Source organism: Rhinopithecus roxellana, chromosome 11, assembly GCF_007565055.1.
Source record: "Rhinopithecus roxellana isolate Shanxi Qingling chromosome 11, ASM756505v1, whole genome shotgun sequence".
Classification (NCBI taxonomy): domain Eukaryota; kingdom Metazoa; phylum Chordata; class Mammalia; order Primates; family Cercopithecidae; genus Rhinopithecus; species Rhinopithecus roxellana.
Window position 1 is genome coordinate 63,923,945 of NC_044559.1, and position 15,586 is coordinate 63,939,530.

Consider the following 15,586-nt stretch of genomic DNA (forward strand, 5'->3'; position numbering starts at 1 on the left):
GAAGGAAGGAAGGAAGGAAAGAAAGAAAGAAGGAAAACATACTTTTATTGAATCCATTATGTGTCAGGTACTATTCTAAGAGCTTCACAACAAGCCTATGAAATAGGTGCTACCACTCTTTACAGATGAAGAACTGATGCAAGTTCGCACAAATGCATTTCAGAGTTGAAATCAGAAACTATATAGTTTAGATCCAGAGGGTTGCTGCACTTAAGCAACACAGTGAACAAGGGAAGTTCTAGAGTTGGGCAGACCTGGACTTCTCTCCACTTCACTTAAGTTCTCTGAATCTTCTCTTACTCACCTGTTAAATGGCCATATTTCACATGAGTGTAAAATGGAGTAAATTAAGTGAGTCCTATAAAGCCCTGAGCAAAAATTCTCAATCAATATTAGTGTTAAGTTTCACCTAAAGCTGCCTCCTTGCATATTGTAAGTTCATCCTGACAGTTTCTCTGTACATAGTAAACTATAACCTAACTGGATGTGTAAACAGACTGTAACCTACTCCTGTGCCACTCACAGTTTTGGCCAATCAAAGGTGGCCAACCATTCAGACCATGTGAAAATAAGGCAAATGCCGGGCTGTAACCAACCCTTCCATTTCTGTACCTACTTCTGTTTTTTATAGGTCACTTTCCTTTTTCTGTCCATAAATCTTCTACCAGGCAGCTGCACAGGAGTGTCTCTGAGGCCACGCTGGCTCGGAAGGCTGCTTGATTGGTGAATCATTCTTTGTTCAATTAAACTCTGCTAAATTTAATTTGTCTAAGGTTTTTCTTTTAACATTAGCTACTGGTGTTACTATTAATATTAGCTAGTGATGACAACGGTTCTCCGGAATCTACCCTAGTCCTGTGGTCACTTTTAGAATTCTGGTTCTCTGTCCACTACATTGCTAATCCTCCTTCCAGTAAATTTTCATCTACCTTGAACTTCCTTACACACTATTTCCCCCAAACTTTGTTCCATTTGAGTGCCCAACCAGAAAGATTAAAGCTCTCCGTGCTGAAATCTGCTTTCCCTCCAGCAGGAAACCAGTGTAGTTATGTTGTTTGTACTTGCCAGTATACATTTCCATTTCATATTCGCAAGTACACATAAAGGAAGCACAGTCTTTCCTTTCCTCCGGAATCTGCCATGAGCTCAGGCAGATTTCTAAGCAGCAAACCAGTCTTTGCCAGAACACTGCAGGACACCAGTGCAGCGCCCAGCCTGCGACCATGAGGTAAAGGATTTTTTCTTGCGTTGATCCCTTGAAATTATGTCTCGTGCCTTTGAAAATCTCAAGGTAGATTTTCTTAGGTGCTGGATTTGGGCATCTGCTTAAATATTTAATATATCTTAGAGAATACTTGTTTCTTGTTAATTCAGGCATTTAAAAATTTGTGGCACTTCTGGACTCACACCAATATTCCCTGATGGAATATTGAAATGCTAAGAAATGCTTTAGAAATGCTAAGCAGTAAGTGGCCAGAGACCGGAGCCAGAGACGAACGTCCCTCATAGGAGGGGTTGCTGGAGACGGAGGGGCAAATCTATTTCATTCTGTCCTTGCAGGCACATTTTCATCAGTTAAGGATGCAAACCAGGCTGAAATGTTCTTAACAAGGATGTGTGTTTCTGTTTTTCATTTGAAAGACAGTCAGGAGAATGGGGCTATATTCATCATAGAGGCAGGGTTTCTCTGTGTCAGAGCTCAGCATTGGCAGCTCTAGCAAAGGACGGACTGCATTTAGCTGATTGTTTTCTAAGGAGCCACAGTCAGGCACTAAACCAGAATCTACATCTCTGAGGCCCCTCAAAGCCTCCAGAGAAGCTGGGCTTGATCAGGCCTCAAAAAGATCTCCCTTTCTGTTTTGCTCTTAATTCTCAGCGAACTTTAAAAAATAAACAAATAAAACAAAATAAATTAGAATCATGAGAGACTTTTCTCAGGATATGAATACTATAGGAACACTAAAGAAATGTAGGAAAAATGCCAGCAAGTATAAGTGAAAAAAAATCATATTGCCCCTTCTATCGCCCACTGAAATTAAAATATTTAAACCTTATGCTTGTGTGTACATCTATATACACTATACAAAATAGATTTATTTGGAAAAAATTTCAAAGTTAAGGGTGTATGTTACAGTTGGTTTCATCTTATCCTTTCACTTAACATTATATTGTGAGTGTTTTCTGATATTATTAAAATTTTTCAATGACATGGGTATTGAGAGCTTCATGATATTGCAAAATATGGATGTAGGATGTAGGATGACTTCTCGGTTGGTCTCCTTTCTTCGTTCTTTTTTTCATTTCCTTTCTTCCATCCTTCCTTCCTTTCCTCCTTCATTCCTTTTTTCTTCCTTCCTTCTCTCCACTCCTTCCTCTTCCTACTTCCTTCTTTTGTTCCTTCCCTACATTCTCTCCTTCCTCATTTTTTTCTCTTCCTCCCTCCCTTCCAGATTCCTTCCTGTTTCGCTTAATTAAACGTATACCTTCACATCATTTAAATAGTCAACATGATCTACAAGGTGGGAGACATAGCAACCCTCTTCACCATTTAACCCTATTTCCCACTCTCCAGAGGTAACCACATATAACTCTTTTGCTGCATATTTTGTGATTTATTGCCGTATCCTTAAATAATATAAGTATGTTGGTATTTCTTGATTTTCAAAATTTTAAGCATTATCTGTTGGTTTTCTACCATAGAATGTCCTTCTGCAACAGACGCATATGCACACAAACAAGCCACACATACACCTCCTTTCCCACATCTTCCTTTCCCAAGATCATATTGTAACTTTGGTTAGATTAATATTTGGTATTTATAATATTACAATGACATAAAAACTATTCACAATGGAGCTTTATAACAGCCTTAACTTTTCTTGTACTTTGTTTCATTTTTTCTCAAGTTAAAGGAAACAAACAAAACAGTTGTTTTATTCTTTTGTTTCCTTCTCTGAATTTCTAACGCTTACAACTATCTTAGGCCCAAACTCTCCTCTAGTTGAATAAATCTCTCCATATTTTTAAGCAGTAGGTAAGTTGCCAATTTCACATTTCTGTGGAAATCGCTGTAGAAGTGTTTGACCCACTCCCATCTCGACTGGTTATTCTTGTAGGAGCCAAAGGAAAACTTCCCCTTCGCTCTCTGAAGGTTCACTGAAAATCAGTGGACAAAAAGCAGGTTAGTTGGACAGAAAGCATACAAATTTATTGGATCATAGTTTTATGTGACACGGGAGCCTTCAGAATGAAGATCCAAAGATACAAAGAAAACTGTGCAGTTTTATGCTTAGGTTCAACAAAGTATGGCAGCCATATAGAAATACAATTGGATAAAAAGGGTATGATGTAATGATGTTACACTGCATGGGAAAGCCCAGCAAAGCCTGTCTGTTTAAACTCTTTCTGGCCTCTCTGTGCAGCATTCCTTCCTTCTGGGTATGGGGAAGGACCCTCTCTGGAATGGGGGTCTTATGGCCTACCACTAAACTAGGTAAGTCAGATGATTTCTTTTCTTCCAGTTTACACAGAAAGGCAGGAGGAAGTTGGAATAATATTGTTAGGTTTTACGGCTGGCTTTAGAGAAAAAGGGTTCTGGTTTCTATGACCCACTTTGGAGTAAAGGGATTCAGTTTTCAGCTAGCCCTGGGGGAGAATGGGAGGACGGAAACAGGGAGGCTGGAGAGGTCAGATAGAGCTGCTTCTGAGGTGTTCACTTTGGGGTATCATGTTCTGAGACTGTACACTCTAGAACTGGTGTCAAAGTAGCAAGAACGTCTGTGCTTTCCTCTGGGCTTTCCCTCCCCTCTCTTGTAGGAAGCTTTTTGCATTGGAGCCTGTGTTTCCTAATTCCTATTTCTTCTTTTACCTGTGTTTACTCCTTAATTCTGATGAAGCATCTCCTCTCAGCTTCTTGAGGAACCACGTATCTATATTTTTTACTTACATGTAGGAAAATGTCTTTATTCTGCCCTCACAATTAAATGATTATTGCTATGTTAGAATTCTAAGTTGAAAATCATTTTCTCACGGTATTTTGAAGGTTACCCTGACTTGATCATTAAACATTCTTTGCATGTAACAGTCACATGCAATCCATAAATATGTAAATTATTATACATCAATAAAAAGGGGGAAAATATTGTGGGGCTTGGGGAAGCCAAGAACATAAGGAGATGTTAGGAATTGTTTGGCTTAGGTCAGTGATCATGACGGATTGTTGAATGTCAGGGGAGATAAAGTTCTGGAAAAAGCAAACATTCAGGCCGGGCACGGTGGCTCAAGCCTGTAATCCTAGCACTTTGGGAGGCCGAGACGGGCGGATCACAAGGTCAGGAGATCGAGACCACCCTGGCTAATAGGGTGAAACCCCGTCTCTACTAAAGAATACAAAAAAAAAAAACTAGCCGGGCGACGAGGCGGGCACCTGTAGTCCCAGCTACTTGGGAGGCGGAGGCAGGAGAATGGCGTAAACCTGGGAGGCGGAGCTTGCAGTGAGCTGAGATCCGGCCACCTCACTCCAGCCTGGGCGACAGAGCCAGACTCCGTCTCAAAAAAAAAAAAAAAAGCAAACATTGAAATTTCCTCAGGCTGGGCATAGTGGCTCACGCCTGTAATCCCAGCACTTTGGCAGGCCAAGACAGGCAGATCACCTGAGGTCAGGAGTTCGAGACCAGCCTGGCCAACACGGTGGAATTCCGTCTCTACTAAAAATACAAAAATCAGCCGGGCATGGTGGTGCATGCCTGTAATCCCAGCTACTCAAGTGGCTGAGGCAGGAGAATCACTTGAACTAGAGAAGTGGAGGTTGTAGTTAAGTCAGGATCTTTCCACCGCACTCCAGCCTGAAAAAAAGAAAGTTTCCCCTCTGATCTCTTTGGTTAACGATTTTAGTTAATAATTGTAATAGAAACTAACATTTACTTGTTACTGCCAGGCATTATTCTAAGGACATTTCATGTATTCTCTTATTTCATCCCTCCCAACACCACAATGAACCAGTAGTGGTACTATTTCCAATTTACAAAACCGAAGCAGAGACATTCAATAATTTTCCCCAGAGTTTCATAGCATAAAAGTGGGGGCTGATTTCAAATCCAGATAGACAGACATCACCACCCATGCTTCTAATCATGTATTCATTTATTCAACTACTACTTTTGGAATGCTTGCCATACCATGCAATGTGCAGGTAGTTTTGCAGGGACTGGAGATTCACCAGTGATTCAGACTAAAATCCCCTGACCTGTCGAGGCTAGATAACTGCTCCTTACAGTGGCCTGTGGATCATATTGGTATAAAGCAGAGCAAAAATGTGTTAATATGGTAATCACAAGGCAGAGTACTTTGTAAATATGTCCTTCTCGGAGTTGTGCTCCCTTGATGTCATCAACACATTCCGCAAAGAGGAAGTTCTTCTAACTCACTACCCAGCTGGGCTTGGCTCTTACTCAAGAGCATTTTGGGGTGAAAATATCTAAGTTTACCAGACCTTGTGCAAATCTGAGACGAAGGACTACATTAAAAGTAAAATTCCGGCCGGGCGCGGTGGCTCAAGCCTGTAATCCCAGCACTTTGGGAGGCCGAGACGGGCGGATCACGAGGTCAGGAGATCGAGACCATCCTGGCTAACACGGTGAAACCCCGTCTCTACTAAAAATACAAAAAACTAGCTGGGCGAGGTGGCGGGCGCCTGTAGTCCCAGCTACTCGGGAGGCTGAGGCAGGAGAATGGCGGGAACCCGGGAGGCGCAGCTTGCAGTGAGCCGAGATCCGGCCACTGCACTCCAGCCCGGGCGACAGAGCGAGACTCCGTCTCAAAAAAAAAAAAAAAAAAAAAAGTAAAATTCACCTTAGCAGGAAGTGGGGTTTGCTATTCTGTGTTTATCTTTAACAGTATCTGCTGAAAAGAACCCTTTTGTTAAATAATTGTATTACGAGTCCCCGACTTAGTCCTTTCGAATATGAAATAAGAGAGGGACAGTGCACAAGAGCAATGCCCCCAGACACGGGCCGATGAAACATCCCTCTCTGCTGCCTTCTTTGTCTGATCGCAACTCAGCTCCCGAGGAAAAGGAGTGCTCATTTCCCTGTAAAGAGTCCTGCCAGTTTCTACTTTCACTTTCCCTTTCCCTTTTGTAACGTCAGCTGAAGGGAAACAAGCAGAAAGGAACCAGAGGCCACTTGTATATATAGGTCTCTTCGGCATTTATTGGTGGCAGAAGAGGAAGATTTCTGAAGAGTGCAGCTGCCTGAACCGCAGCCCTGCCGAACAGCTGAGAATTGCACGGCAACCATGAGGTAAAGATTTTCCCTTCGTATCCGATAGCGCTGTTGAGTCATCTTGTCCAATGCAAATCCTGAGTAGGTATGCTCCCAAAGAGGGCCAGCTCCATTTTAATGTTTGTTTACGGCCTTACTATGCCTTTACCGCTGTCGGTTGTAAATCTGTCTTAGCAATGCTGATTTGTTCCCTCCTAAACAATCTTCTGCTTCACACTGGCAAGCTTCCTAAATTCATCTCCAGAACTGCTCGCCTGGGGAACTGAGTTGCAATCAGAGAAAGAAGGCAGCAGAGAGGGATGTTTCATCCGCCCGGCGCTTCACTTAAAGATGGGTCTGGGGGCATTGCTCTTGTGCACTGTCCCTCTCTTATTTCATATTCGAAAGGACTAAGTTGGGGACTCGTAATACAATTATTTAACAAAAGGGTTCTTTTCAGCAGATACTGTTAAAGATATACACAGAATAGCAAACCCCACTTCCTGCTAAGGTGAATTTTACTTTTAATGTAGTCCTTCGTCTCAGATTTGCACAAAGGCTGGTAAACTTAAATATTTTCACCCCAAAATGCTACTGATTGGTTAGAGTCCTCCTGAGCATGAATTAGAGATGGAGTGCTTGGAGAAAATAGTTCTCACCTCTAACATTCCCTTCTATCCCCAAAACATGAGACTGCCTTGGAGAGGAAGTGTTAGCTCATTGAGTAGGAAGGGAACTATTTTCTCCAGTTTGAGGGTGGGGTGGCCGGACCTGGATGCCTCACCCTTATTCTGGGAGCTCTGGAATCCCGTGTTACGAACCCCAGTGCTTACTTCCTATGAGACACCTTGTCCTACTTCTGTGAGGTTCCTGATTTCTCTTCTTGAAACGATATTATTTCCTGCTAGTTTAAATGTTCTGCCTGATTTAAAAAAAGAGAGAGAGAGAAAAAGATTTGAGATATTTACAGATTTCTTTTTTTGTGGTCACCCAGAATCTATAGAACCCTTTTCTTATTTGTTAGAATTTTAGCATGGTCTTAGAATTCTTGCCATTATGATACAGACCCATCCCTCCTTCTTGCTTTCCTTATTCTCTATCTATCGTGACTTTCACTGGGCATTGCTCTTGTGCCCTAAGACAGTGGTTCTCAAAATTGAGCATGCATAAAAATTGCCTGGACAGCTTATTAAGGACAGAGTTCTAGGGTCAATTCCCCAGAGATTCTCATTAAGTGGGTCTGGGTTGGAGTCTGAGGATGTGTATTTCTAAAAGGTTCCTCCGTGATTCTGAGACGGCTCCAAGAAACTGTGGTGGTAGCCTTAGTTCTGAGCCTGGTTGCTAATGTCACTGCTGCTTTTATCCAGATAAGAGGCAACGGAAGAAATTGTTGTTGTTGTGTATACAACTGGAACTTCTATAGGAATCAGGAGAATAGGTCCTCAGAAGCCAGAGCCCAGGAAGCAAGTGTCTGAGACCGACTTCTCTAACTTAACAGTGAAAATAAGAACCCAAAATCAAGCAGTAAAGTTGGATGCCTTTTAAATGGCTGCTCAAAGGGATTTTACATAAGTGTGTATATTAAATGTCTCTATCCTGCAAATGCACAATGGACTTTATGTTTTATATGGTGGAGATAATCTCAATTCTATTTACTCTCTCTGTTTCTTTTGTAAAATGAGAAAGGAGCTAAGGAGTGTATGTGTTAAGGGAATGAGTACCCAAACTGAAATGGAAGTTGGAAATGGAATTGAGAGGGAGCAAGGAAGCTAGAGTGAGTCTTCAGGTGTTAGGATGCGTGCCGCACATGCTTGGGATCTGAGAGTGGCCGTATTCTGTAGGACTCACCATATTCTGTAATGAGTGCAGTACAGTAAAGAGTATGACTTGGATGCACATGGAGAAAACACAGGGTCTGAGCCCTCCGAGCTCCCCAGTGTCCTGTTCTGATCCTCCTGGGGTCACTGCAGTCCTACCAATGGTCCTGCGAGGCACTCTAGGAACTTTAAATCAGTTCCTGCTCATCTCTGTTTCTTGGAACAAATGGAGACTTAATTATCCCAAGCAGAATAAACAAACAAACAAACAAACAAACAAAAATAGGATGGAAAACAGGCAGGAGTTTATAGGAAGGACCCGCCTTCCATTCAAAGCTCCAAATAGGTCTTAGCAAAGAGTCAGGTTGTCTAAGCCTCTTGATGTAACTAACCCCAGGGACGGGAGCCCTGGAGTGCTTGACTTGGTATCAGGCATCCTAATGGCAGCAGCATTCCCGTTGAAAAGCTCATGTCGGGAGCCGGGCGCGGTGGCTCAAGCCTGTAATTCCAGCATTTTGGGAGGCCAAGACGGGCGGATCACGAGGTCAGGAGATCGAGACCATCCTGGCTAATACGGTGAAACCCCGTCTCTACTAAAAAATACAAAAAAAAAAAAAAAAAAACAAAAACTAGCCGGGCGAGGTGACGGGCGCCTGTAGTCCCAGCTACTCCGGAGGCTGAGGCAGGAGAATGGCGTAAACCCGGGAGGCGGAGCTTGCATTGAGCTGAGATCCGGCCACTGCACTCCAGCCCAGGCAACAGAGCGAGACTCTGTCTCAAAAAGAAAGAAAGAGAGAGAGAGAGAGAGAGAGAAGAGAGAGAGAGAGAAGGAAGGAAGGAAGGAAGGAAGGAAGGAAGGAAGGAAGGAAGGAAGGAAGGAAGGAAGGAAGGAAGGAAGGAGAGGTCACATAATCTTCTATCTAGACATATATTTCAAAAGTGATCCTGCCACATTGCATGACATTCCAGATATCTATTGGTTGCATAAGAAGCCATACTATTTAGAAATATAGCTCCTGATACAAGGGTTGCTGTACAGACACCACAAAAGAAAAAAGTTTTAAGTAAGAAAAAGCAACATTACAGAGACTCCAACACACAGACAGTGCTGAGAAACAATTTGGGGCGTGGAATGTTACTCATCTCCAAAGTAATTCGAAGTACAGGCTTTTGTTCATTTTTCTGTTTGCTGGTTTTTTTCGGTTGTTTTTTGTTGTTGTTTTGTTTTCTTTGTTTTGTTTTGTTTTTTGGTTTGGTTGGTTTTGGTTTATTTATTTATTTTGAGGACCAACACTGAAGGGAATGGAAAATCTTTCCAGGAGAGTCCTAAGGGTACCCTAAAGGAAAAAGAGCCCTTTCTATAAGAAAAGGAGCTAGTGGCCTTGTGAGCCTTCCCTGTAGCTGCACTTCCTGCCCCTTGTTATAAAAGCAAAACGCAGAAGAGAAAAATAACACTTCAAAAAAATTAAAACAATCAAGTACAAAATTACTGATAGAGAAACTCAATGAGATGTATTAAGAACAGAAATCACCAGTTTAAGAAGTAGAGGTATGGGGGTGGGGGGAAGGAAAAAAATTACATTTTATTCCAAAATAAATGTTTAAGATATTGCTAACATAAATAATACTTGAAATTAAATGAGAGAATAATACAAAAGCAGATAAAATGAGTAAAAATTCAGAATGGTTGAAAATAAGATTCAAATGGTTAAAATGGAAAAATTCAACAAAAAAAAATGAAAACGTAGCATCATAAAGTAATAAACCAATACAAAATAAAACCAATCTGATAAAAGCTCAGAAAGTTTGAATAGACAAAATAAATGAAGGCTTTATTAAAAGCTGAAATAGACAGAAAATCGAAAGTGGTCAAGATTTCTTTAAAGGCAAATGAAGGAAAACTAAGGAATTAAGAATATCAAAGATAGGCCGGGCGCGGTGGCTCAAGCCTGTAATCCCAGCACTTTGGGAGGCCGAGACGGGCGGATCACGAGGTCAGGAGATCGAGACCATCCTGGCTAACATGGTGAAACCCTGTCTCTACTAAAAATACAAAAAACTAGCCGGGCGACGTGGCGGGCACCTATAGTCCCAGCTACTCGGGAGGCTGAGGCAGGAGAATGGCGTGAACTCGGGAGGCGGAGCTTGCAGTGAGCTGAGATCCGGCCACTGCACTCCAGCCTGGGTGGCAGAGCGAAACGCCGTCTCAAAAAAAAAAAAAAAAAAAAAAAAAAAAAAAAAAAGAATATCAAAGATAAAACGAAGCTGCATTTCAGAGGGATGAGAAATTAAAATCAGTATGCCAAAACATCAAAAGACTAAAAAATTATAAAGCTGAAATTTTCAAAATACAAAAGTGAAGCTAGGGAAGAATGAAGAACAGAAACAAAAAGCAATGAAAAACATTTACTTCTTTAAAACTACATAAATAAAACCAAGCCTCCACAGAGGCCCTCAAAAGCAGAGAGCAGAGCTATTTAGCAAAAACTGTCTTATTCATGAAAACCTAGCCACAGACTCAGAGAACAACCCACTGCCCTCGCCCTAATTCTTCTGCTGCTCGCAGTCTCTAAACTCCTGCTACAACATGCGGGAATTAACAATATGGCAAAACATATTATAGAAAGAAAAGAAGGAGACTTTCTCTGATTTGTGTTAACAGTCTTTAGGAGGAGGAGAATTTTGTTTGCCATGCTCCCATTTCTTGACATATAAATCTATTTCTCAAAGTGTCCATCTTTCTGTTTTTACCTACAGTGAGAACACTAAGAATTCCTTGGAGAGCAGCCTACGGCAATTAAAATGCCATTTCACCTGGAACTTGATGGAGGGAGAAAATTCCTTGGATGATTTTGAAGACAAAGTATTTTACCGGACTGAGTTTCAGAATCGTGAATTCAAAGCCACAATGTGCAACCTACTGGCCTATCTAAAGCACCTCAAAGGCCAAAACGAGGAAGCCCTGGAATGCTTATGTAAAGCTGAAGAGTTAATCCAGCAAGAACATGCTGACCAAGCAGAAATCAGAAGTCTGGTCACCTGGGGAAACTATGCCTGGGTCTACTATCACATGGGCCGACTCTCAGACGCTCAGATTTATGTAGACAAGGTGAAGCACATCTGTGAGAAGTTTTCCAGTCCCTACAGAATTGAGAGTCCGGAGCTTGACTGTGAGGAAGGGTGGACACGGTTAAAGTGTGGAGGAAACCAAAATGAAAGAGCGAAGGTGTGCTTTGAGAAGGCTCTGGAAAAGAAACCAGAGAACCCAGAATTCACCTCTGGACTGGCAATAGCAAGCTACCGTCTGGACAACTGGCCACCATCTCAGAACGCCATTGACCCTCTGAGGCAAGCCATTCAGCTGAATCCTGACAACCAGTACCTTAAAGTCCTCCTGGCTCTGAAGCTTCATAAGATGCGTGAAGAAGGTGAAGAGGAAGGTGAAGGAGAGAAGTTAGTTCAAGAAGCCTTGGAGAAAGCCCCAGGTATAACAGATGTACTTCGCAGTGCAGCAAAGTTTTATCGAAGAAAAGATGAGCCAGACAAAGCTATTGAACTGCTTAAAAAGGCTTTAGAATACCTACCGGACAATGCCTACCTGCATTGCCAGATTGGGTGTTGCTATAGGGCAAAAGTCCTCCAAGTAATGAATCTAAGAGAGAATGGAATATATGGGAAAAGAAAGTTACTGGAACTAATAGGACACGCTGTGGCTCATCTGAAGAAAGCTGATGAGGCCAATGATAATCTCTTCCGTGTCTGTTCCTTTCTTGCCAGCCTCCATGCTCTAGCAGATCAGTATGAAGAAGCAGAGTATTACTTCCAAAAGGAATTCAGTAAAGAGCTTACTCCTGTAGCGAAACAACTGCTCCATCTGCGGTATGGCAACTTTCAGCTGTATCAAATGAAGTGTGAAGACAAGGCCATCCACCACTTTATAGAGGGTGTAAAAATAAACCAGAAATCAAGGGAGAAAGAAAAGATGAAAGACAAACTGCAAAAAATTGCCAAAATGCGACTTTCTAAAAATGGAGCAGATTCTGAGGCTTTGCATGTCTTGGCATTCCTTCAGGAGCTGAATGAAAAAATGCAACGAGCAGATGAAGACTCTGAGAGGGGTTTGGAGTCTGGAAGCCTCATCCCTTCAGCATCAAGCTGGAATGGGGAATGAAGAATAGAGATGTGGTGCCCACTAGGCTACTGCTGAAAGGGAGCTGAAATTCCTCCACCAAGTTGGTATTCAAAATATGTAATGACTGATATGGCAAAAGATTGGACTAAGACACTGGCCATACCACTGGACAGGACTATGTTAATTGCTGGGTCTTCAGAAAGTCCAAGGAGTTCTGGGAGAGGGACCAAATTGGGGGGTAGGTCCAAGGGCTTGGTGATAGAATTATTTCTCAGTTGACTTCTTGAGTGCAGTTTGAACTGTAACATTTGCTTAGTCACCTTTAGTGGAGTAGTCCACTGGACTTGTTTCTATGTTTATATAAAGCAGCCAAATCCTTCATGTAATATTGAAGTCCATTTTTGCAATGTTGTTCCATATTTGGAGTCATTTTGCATCCCATAGAGGTTAGTCCTGCATAGCCAGTAATGTGCTAAGTTCATCCAAAAGCTGAGGGCCAAAGTCTAAATAGGGCTTGGTATCCCCCATCTCTCACCTCTGCCTCCTTCCTCCTCCCTCCCAGTCTATCATCAATCTTAAGTATTCTACACAAGGTGAATTCAAGTGCCTGATTAATTGAGGTGGCAACATAGTTGAGAAGAGAGCAGAGAACAGGAAGAGACATAGCTAGAAGCAATGGGTACAAAAAGCAATGTGTACAAGACTTTCAGCAAGTATAGAGAGAGTTCACCTCTACTCTGCCCTCCTCATAGTCATAATGTAACATGTAAAGAATGAAAATGGATTCTGTACAATATGCTAGAAACCAACATAATGTATTTCTTTAAAACCTGTGTGGAAAAAATAAATGTTCCACCTGTAGGAATAGGGAAAAAGTAACCAAAAGAGAGAAAGAGAAAGGAATGCTGGTTTATCTTTGTAGATTGTAATCAAATTTTCAATATTTTCAATATTTTAGCCACTGTTAGGAATTTTTTTTGGTAAAATGAAGACTGACTTTGTTCAAATGCTTTCATGAACCTGGTTTGAGATGATAGGAAAGCAAAAAATGGGGAACCTTGTGACTAAGGGCCTGGTGCAAGGTCTTGGGAAATGCCATTGACAATAGATGGTGGGGTTTTCCCCTCTTTGGAAATGTTGGATATTAAGTGATATAAACACTTCTAACTCTGAAAATCTTCTGAGAAATCCCAAAATTCATGTTGTTCTTGGTCAATTGGGATTTTCTAGGTAGATACTGAATGGCCTAGACATCAAAGTTGGTGTGAACCAAAATAGAGTCAGCTGACCCAGCATGAGACCATCAGTCATGCTCTGGGTTGGAAAATGTTTGCCTGTTGGAATTAATTTAAGCTTAAGTATATATCAACATTATTTTATTGTGCAATTAAAACAATAAAAATTCAAGGTTTTTTAAAGTTAAAAATTCTAACCACTGTAACAACAGTTTTTGTGTTATTTTCTGTATTAAAAATCTTGTTGCATGCATTTGAGGTCATCAGGGTGCAAAATTTGTATTCCTGAAAATGTCATATATTTTCATTAATAAATAACCTAAATATGATAAAACATAAAGCAGTGTTCTGGTTCATCTGGAATTTTGCTGTACTTTAAACCTTTCAGACTCAGCTACTGATAAATGAAACGTTACACAGGTATGAACCAAATCCAAATAACCTAGGCTGGTCTACTATCATAATCACCTGAACAGAACAAAACTTTTTCCTCAGCTTTAAGAGTCCAGGGCTTCGGATAACAGCTGCCTTCTGCCACCTGCTACCATTGACCTACATGAACACAGACATTCTGTCTCCACCTTGATGGTGGGTGGGCTGCTACCCTTTTCTTTGTTAAATTTTGTGTTTTTATCACATTTTCTCTATTCTGACCTCTATTATGAGAAATAAATGTCACTGATTCCATTTTATGCCCCATCCTGGACTCAATCCAAATGCGTGTTAGAGAGTCTTCCCTATTAAGTAAAGAATAGGAAGAGACAAGAAGTTCTGAAATCTCTGTTATTTTTCAAGAGGTCTCTAATGGAAAATGCAAATCACGCCAACTGCAAAGGTAAACTCATTTCATTGGATCAAAATGGACAAGTGTATGTTTCAGGGGTAGATCTAGCTCACCTTGCCTGAGTAGATTAGGACTACATCTGGTGCCTGGGAAGGAACACCACACATATTCTGAGTGGAAGGTTAAAATGGAAAGGCATGCCGATCTTGAGAAAGGACCATTGGTACCTGTGTGTGCTAAAGACAGATGTATGTAATCTTGTCCTTGCATGTCTTACCACCAGTCCCTTGCTGGAACAGGACCCTTAGTGAGAAAACAGAAAGAAGGGTAGGAAAGGGAAACATAACATATTACACTTAATATTTATTTGAGGACTTAAAGTTAAAAAATGATTGGAAAACAATAAAGAAAATTATGTATATAGCTCCTGTTTCCTGAAATTTCACCATCCAGGAATAACGAATGGAGTCACATTAATTGCGCTTGACTTGTAATTCCCTGCCTTTTAACCACATTTCCCAGGGCAGGACATTTGACTCCCTCCATATATTCACCCAACATGGCAAGCCCCTAGTAAATGTCTCCTACATGCTGATGAACATGTCTATCAGAGTTATCTGATCACATCTGCTACTTGTGTAGCTTCAACACCCATAGCCATCAATGACCATTGCCCCTAAAACTGCCTTCAATACATTTCACATTCTCCGTATTTGATTGCCACCTTGAGACTACTAATATCTCTGCCAACAATGTTTTCAAGTGTGTTAGTGTCAGTGAAAGAGTGAGAAGAATTCCTCTTTTCTTTGTGTTGCTTCCAAGTAGTTGTTATTTATTTCTCTGCCTCAGAGTCCTAGTGAAAAAGATTCATTGACTTCTGCTTGTCTTTCTTCATTGAGCTCAGACACAGTCCCTGGGGACAGCTGACCTTGAGTCATGCTCCAATTTCACCTTCCTTCATCTCCTATGTCAATTGACACATCAAATACAACTGGATTCAGTACAACTGGAAGACTGGATGTATTAGAATCCTGATTACAACACAGGTAGGCCTTGTGTTAGGATCCCTACCATATGTGCAATCAACCTTGGATGCCAATCTGAGGGTTGTAGTTTTCAACCTGAGATCATATATGCCCATTTCCTCGTTTCCTCCATTTCCCCCATTGCCAGTTTTGGAAAAGGGACTAACTTAGACTAATATGTAAGAAATTTTCCCCATGATTAATAGTGCAGCTATCTCATTGCTGATTATCTACACCTTCTAGGGAGGCTGCAAAGAGGGAAACCGACTAAAATCCTTAGATGTACCTAGGTGCAGGCACTTGTAAGAGAGGCATTCTCAGCTCTACATGGGG

General features: G+C 41.4%; 1 protein-coding gene across 1 annotated transcript; it reads left to right on the plus strand.

The window, feature by feature from the left end:
* Nucleotides 1–6,095: 6,095 nt before the first annotated feature.
* Nucleotides 6,096–14,136, plus strand: IFIT2 (interferon induced protein with tetratricopeptide repeats 2). Its single transcript, XM_010379601.2, has 2 exons — nucleotides 6,096–6,299; nucleotides 10,835–14,136. Exons 1-2 carry the CDS (start codon nucleotides 6,295–6,297, stop codon nucleotides 12,246–12,248), a joined length of 1,419 nt encoding a protein of 472 aa, XP_010377903.2. The 5' UTR covers nucleotides 6,096–6,294; the 3' UTR covers nucleotides 12,249–14,136.
* The last annotated feature ends 1,450 nt before the right edge of the window (nucleotides 14,137–15,586 follow it).